General features: G+C 47.8%; 1 protein-coding gene across 1 annotated transcript; it reads right to left on the bottom strand.

Moving 5' to 3' along the window:
• Window positions 1–397: 397 nt before the first annotated feature.
• Window positions 398–5,607, bottom strand: LOC136679462 (histamine H3 receptor-like). The gene is made up of 3 exons (XM_066657990.1): window positions 5,172–5,607; window positions 2,521–2,687; window positions 398–1,776 (listed from the first exon to the last, which is right to left on the bottom strand). Exons 1-3 carry the CDS (start codon window positions 5,527–5,529, stop codon window positions 883–885), a joined length of 1,419 nt encoding a protein of 472 aa, XP_066514087.1. The 5' UTR covers window positions 5,530–5,607; the 3' UTR covers window positions 398–882.
• Window positions 5,608–6,818: the final 1,211 nt, after the last annotated feature.

The raw sequence follows: 6,818 nt of genomic DNA on the forward strand, positions 1-6,818 counted from the left end.
TGGTACACCCCTGGGTTATAAAAAAAACGGTTTGGACACAAATGTCGCCTCGCAGTGTGTGAATGTGTAGAAACCGCACGGTTACTCTCTTTTCCGAGGCGTGTGAAAAGCTCCTATGGATTTTTGCACAGGACGTTTGCAAAGCTGCACTTTGCGCAGTTCCTGCTGTGCGCTGCCTTTGTGCCCTTCAGTAAAAGCTCTTAACTCCCAACGGCTCCTGTGGCGCGGACCTTTTAACCAGGGTCCTCTCGGCACACGGGGTGCTAATGAGTGGAATGTGCCCCCCCTGGGAAGGTAAAGGTTAGACGCACATGATCCTGAAGAGCTGGTCTCACCATGTCAACAACGTATTTTATTAAATTCCGAATCGGTCCAAAAAGACGTTTATTCTCATAGAAACATGATGCGCAAACATCAATCAAGGACGGAAGGACGGACGGATGGATGAAAGGAAGTGAGATAAAGGATGGTACAAAACTCACACGGTGTCAAAGAAGATTACAGCCTCGGTTTTGTTTTAAAAAATAAAACGATTTAAATTAATATTTTCATTAGGAACAAAAGCATCTGCACAAATACTGATAGTTTACTGAACAGCGGTCTCACAGGGGCATGACTGTGGCGTCAACATCTGGGGACAACACTGAGTGTGAAATCCAAGTAGGGGGTGATGATACACAGGTTAGACATTAAATGAATGAAGGCATGGGGTTATTTGGGCCGAGGGAACGTGGGAAACTGGGGTGTATCCGTGTTGGTTTCAAATGTTCAGAAAGTTGTCCCCAGATATTTCTTCTTGATAAGGCCCTGCGAGACTCTTAAACATCTGACACAAATACCGTCAGCACATTAACAAAGCGCAGTCCTGTGTCCCTGCAGTCCTCAGTATTTCTGGTCCATGTACTGGGGCTGGATTTTAATTTTACTCGGACACAGCAGTTTGCTGAAGGCTCGTCTGAAGGAGGTGTGACACAGCGGGTAGAGGACGGGATTGATGGAGGAGTTAATCCACAGGAGCCAGAAGGAGATCTCGTAAAGGTAGTGCTGGACACACTGGCCTTGGCAGGCAGCTCGAATGATCATGAGGAGTGTGTAGGGTGCCCAGCACAGTCCGAACACACACACGATGACGGCCAGAGACTTGGCCACCTTTTTGTCCCTGGAGAGGCGGAAGCGGCTGGCCAGGCTGGACGACGCGTCCGGACGTTTTCGCCAGTGATCCGTGCAGTGACACTGCTTATCGTTCGCCTGCATCATTCCTCCGACTTGCAGAGGCGGAAGATCTGGGATTGTGCTGGCCCTCCGTTTCCGGTTTGCGTTTTCGGACTCGGTGGCCGAGACCCTGCCGTTCGAGAGCCGACAGCAGCGAGGCCTGGAGGGAACGTCCGCGACGCTGCTGGCCTCGGCCGGACGCACGAAAAACACCCTCTGCAAATCCGCGCCGACGAATTTCTTGGGCTCGCAGCTGCGCAGGCGCAGGCAGGTGGTGGGATCCTCCCGGAGAGCACAGCGGTTCCGGATGTTGATGTAGATGCTGAGGTTGAAGTAGGTGACGCTGATGAAAGGTGTGAAGAACTCCACGGTGGATGCAGTCATCAGGAAGTACCAGTTGAAGTAGAACTCGGCGTAGCACTCTCCTCTGGGGACCACGCTCCTCCCTGCGATGTGCTCCCAGCTGATGATGGCTGGACCGTAGAGCAGGAAAGCAGCCAGCCACACGCACAGCATCTTCATCACAGCCTCGCGGGTCACGCCCTTCTGAGTGCGGTAACTCACCTGCAACACACAGGTACGGTCAGGGGCGGGGCTCACAAAGCTTGGCCTTTTGAGACCAAACTAAACACACGTGACATCACTTCACTGCTATAGCACTCCTGATCTTTTATCATTCTTTGGTAACTATTGTTAAATTAAAAAATGATCGAAAATTAAGTAATGTGGTAATATTATGTTCATGTTCTCTAACATCTTTAAACCAAACTGTCACATACTTTTGGATACAATATTATCATCAAGAACAACAAATTTATCACATTGCGGTAGGTCTTGAGCCTACCCGGAATCACTGGGCGCAAGGTGGGAACACACCCTGGAGGGGGCGCCAGTCCTTCACAGGGCGACACACACTCACACACGCGCACACACACACACACACACACACACCTAAGGACACTTTTGAGTCGACAATCCACCTACCAACGTGTGTTTTTGGAGCGTGGGAGGAAACCGGAGGAAACCCACGCAGACACAGAGAGAACACACCACACTCCTCACAGACAGTCACCCGGAGGAAACCCACGCAGACACAGGGAGAACACACCACACTCCTCACAGACAGTCACCCGGAGGAATTTGTCAGTGACCAAGACTAGACCTGAGAACTACAGCCTTCACTGCAGTTTGGAGATGGAAATCTTTCTCTAAAACATCAGGTGCTGGTATTTATCACCACAGACCTCTTACAGACACTAACCCCCACTCCTCTGGTGACTGTGGGTGTGGGCTCAGTGCTCTACTCACCGCTCTGGTGACGGAGAGGAAGCGGTCGAAGCTGATGAGGACGATGTTGAAGACGGAGGCGGTGCAGAGCATGTAATCCACCACAAGCCACAGCTTACACAGCCCTCTGCCAAGCCTCCACTCTCCAGTCAGCACGTAGGGGATATACACAGGGATACAGAAGCCTCCTACACACACACACAGACACACACATGGGTTTCAGCTTGGACAGGATTCACCAGACGAGTGAGTGCAGTTATCGTTTTGAAAGTGCGACTGAGACAGTGATCTGGAGCTGGGCATAGTTTTGATAAATACTTGTCCATGTGGTGTAATTCATTTAACACTGCAACAGTTTCACTGGGTTAAGCCAATCACACTGTTCGTTTACACTCAGTGACCAGTTCATTAGAGACAGCCAGAGGGACATGAGCGTGGGGAAAGCACCTCTTGCTCCAAAATGTGGAAAGCTGATGCAAAAAAATGAAATGAAAATACCTTTAAACAAATTAAAATAAGTGTCCGTAGGTGTGAGTGTGTGAGTGAATGTGTGTGTGTGTGTTGCCCTGTGAAGGACTGGCGCCCCCTCCAGGGTGTAATCCTGCCTTGCGCCCATTGATTCCGGGTAGGCTTCGGACCCACCGTGACCCTGAACTGGATAAGAGTTACAGATAATGAAGGATTGAATGAATATTAAATATTAAATGTTTTAATAGTTTTTACATTTTTTTAATGAACAGAAAATTAGTCTTTCATGGTTCTGCAGTATTTTTATTTTATGCTGAATATTCTGTCTCCATCTGTCTTCTGACTTCTTTTACTGTAATGACAGTCTCAAATTCATTTGGAGACAGTCTGAAGTTCATTTGGAGACCGGCTCGAGTTCGTTTGGAGGTGCCAGTTTATAAGGGTGAATAGAGCTGTGTGTTTATTGGGTGCCGGACAAATTCAGTGTGTGTTAAACGTATCCTACTTCACAAGCCGCCACGAAATAACACTGAAACCGTAGGAAATGCTGTACATTTTAATGGATGGATGTAGAGGCATCTGAAAGAGGTTATTTAGACTTTATGATCTGAAAGCAGCTGGACCTGGTTTCGTTTGAACCGAATGCCCCTGCACTCTTCAGGGATTAGTGTGAACATTCAGTCAGTGCTCTGAGGATATTATTTTAGGATTGTAGTCAGTGTTACCGTGAGCCATTTGAAATGCAGCTGTCCACAGGACCCTGTTTGGACCGATGGAGAATGTGCTGAACATGGATCTATGCAGCACCAAAGAGGGTTCTCCTACACTCTTAAAAATGATGTTTCTACAAGGGTTCTTTAGTAAAGAAAATGGTTCTATAGAGAACCCTGAGCACTCTTTTTTTCATGATAAAATGGTTCTTTTCATCGTGAAAGGGGTTCTACAGATTGATGGAGAACGTGCTGTAGATGGTTCTATACAGCTCCATTTAACAAAAGGGATCTATATGGCACCAAATAGGGTTCTTTTGTTGTTACGATGTCAAGCTTATTACAACAGAAGGACCGTTTTTGGTGGTGCATATAATCCCTCCCTAAAAAGTGCTATTGTAGAACCATTTATAGCACATTCTCTATCAATCTCATGATGCAAAATACCCTTTAATCAAGCAAAAAGTTCTTTAAGTGCTCAGGGATCTGCATAGAACAGTTTTCTTTACTAAAGAACCCTTGTAGAACCATCATTTTAAAGAGCGTATGGGAAGTAACTGGACACCGTAACAATAGCAGAACACTTTTTGGACCCATGTTCAAAGAAATGCTTAGAGAACCATAGTCTTGTTTTGAACTGGGCATTGTTTCAATGAAAAGTCATGAGATTTATCCAGAACCATCTGGGTGCAGAAATGTATTTTATACAGAACCTCTGTGGAAATGGCACCAAAAAGGCTTTTACTAAGACAAGGCTTTTAACAGGAGAACAGGTTTATCGCCGTATAGAACCTTATACAACACGTTCTCCATCCATCTCGAGAACCATTCGATCATGCAAATGGTTCTGTTAAAAATATTTTTAAAAGAGCCCTTATACACTCCTTAAAACAGACACCCCATCTTTCTGAAGAACCAAGACTGTTTCACTAAGGGTCTACAGAACTCACGGCTCTAAAGAAAACCTCAATAAGGAACGCTCTTCTTGGAGAGTTTAGTTCTGACATGTTCCTGACGGTCCAGACTGGGTCAGTAGAACCTGGCTCTGCAGAACCACACCCCAGAACACACACACGGGAGCTTGGAGAACAGACAGAAATAAACTGACAGAGAAAAGGAGAGATCCAGAGATGTACAGCATGAAAATGGAAAGAAGCCAAAGGGACAGAAGTAGAGAAAAAGATGAATGCGATGAAAGAGAGAGAAAAGAGGAAGAGGGGGAAAAGTAAAGTCTGTCTCTTTTTAGGCTAAATACTGAAGTCAGTGACCAGAGAGAGAGAGAGGAATGAAAAGCCTGATATACACTCACTGACTAGAAATGATGGAGGGAGAGCGAGGATCACTGACCAGAGAGAGAGAGAGAGAGAGAGGTGCCGTCACTGACCAGAAGGTAAAGTCATGAAAAGAAACGGGATAAAGTCGGGTCAAGTGAATTTTATTGACCACTGACCACAGAGAAAAGGAAAGAGAGAGAGAGAGAGAGAGAGCACTCACCGACCAGGAAGTCAGCGATGGCGAGGTTGAGGAAGAAGACGTTGCCCTGCGTGCGCAGACTCTTCTCCACGGCGAAGGCGAGGATCACCAGCGCGTTCCCGAGCACCGTGGCGAACACGAGCAGCGTCATCAGCACCGCGAGGAACACGGAGACGGCCTGAGAGAAGTGCCCGTACTGCGCGTGCCGACTGTCCAGCTCCGCGATCCCCGCGAGCACCCCGGGCTCTCCGGCCGCCGTGCCGTTCGCGCGCTCCTGCACCGACCAGTTGGAGAGCTGAGGGTCTCCGGACCTCCAGCTCGAGGACGCGGCGGTGGGCATCCCGAACCCGCGCGCCACGGCCAGCAGCGCAGACTGCATCACTATCACTGCCCCGGTAACCGGAGCTCGCGGACAGCAGCGCACAGGGACTCCGCGCGCATGGAGGAGGAGAGAGAGAGAGACGGGAAAGAGAGTTACAACTGGAAGGAGAGGCAGAGAGCAGAGATTTATACTGGGGAAAAGAGGGAGGGAGAGAGAGAGAGAGAGAGAGAGAGAGAGAGGAACGGAGTGCTGAGGTCCTGACGATGGAGGGAGGAACTAGGAGTGGGGGAGGGAGGGAGAGAGAGATACTGAGGGGACACAGCGCAGTGTTTATACTGGATTTATACTAAAATAGAAGTAGAAAAAGACGGGGAAGAGTTCTGAAATGTAAACAGAGAGAGAAACAGAGTGCTGAGATATAACTGAGAGAAATAAAGAGACAGAGACAGAAGCAGAGTGCTGAGATGTAACAGAGAGAGAGAGAGAGAGAGACAGAAGCAGTGTTGAGATGTAACTGAGACAGAGACAGAAGCTGAGTGCTGAGATGTAACAGAGAGAAAGAGAGAGAAGCAGTGCTGAGATGTAACTGAGAGATAAAGAGAGAGACAGAAGCAGAGTGCTGAGATGTAAGAGAGAGAGAGAAGCAGAGTGCTGAGATGTAACTGAGAGAGAGACAGAAGCAGTGCTGAGATGTAAGAGAGAGAGAGACAGACAGACAGACAGAAGCAGTGTTAAGATGTAACTGAGACAGAGAGACAGAAGCTGAGTGCTGAGATGTAACAGAGAGAGAGAGAAGCAGAGTGCTGGGATGTAACTGAGAGAGAGAGATAAAGAGAGAGAGACAAGCAGAGTGCTGAGATGTAACTGAAAGTGAGCGAGACAGAAGCAGAGTGCTGAGATGAGCGAGAGAGAGAGAGAGAGAGAGAGAGAGGAGAGAGAGGGGTTGCCTGTTGTTTTCAGCGAGGCAGTGGTGGATTGTTACTCTCTGAAGACCTGAGGTCACGCTCTGTTTTCATGTTCAGACACTAAAACATAAACCAGTCAAAACACACCTGTTCAGTCCTCACTCATAAAGATGTACCGTGCTCCCAGGTGATGGAGGATGGAAGGATGATAACAGTGGAGAAAGGTGGATGGATGGATGGGTAGTTTGATTCTCCCAAAGGACTCATATGGACAGATAAGTGGATGACTGATCACAATGGTGAATTATGGATGGATGGATGAATAAATGGATGGCTGGATGCTACAGCAGCAGAAGAACACTGAAGACCTCATCGCGTGATTACACACATTTACACAAACACTGGACCTCATTTAATTTGAACTGAATAGCTGTCTTAATT

Source organism: Hoplias malabaricus, chromosome Y, assembly GCF_029633855.1.
Source record: "Hoplias malabaricus isolate fHopMal1 chromosome Y, fHopMal1.hap1, whole genome shotgun sequence".
NCBI classification, from domain to species: Eukaryota; Metazoa; Chordata; class Actinopteri; order Characiformes; family Erythrinidae; genus Hoplias; species Hoplias malabaricus.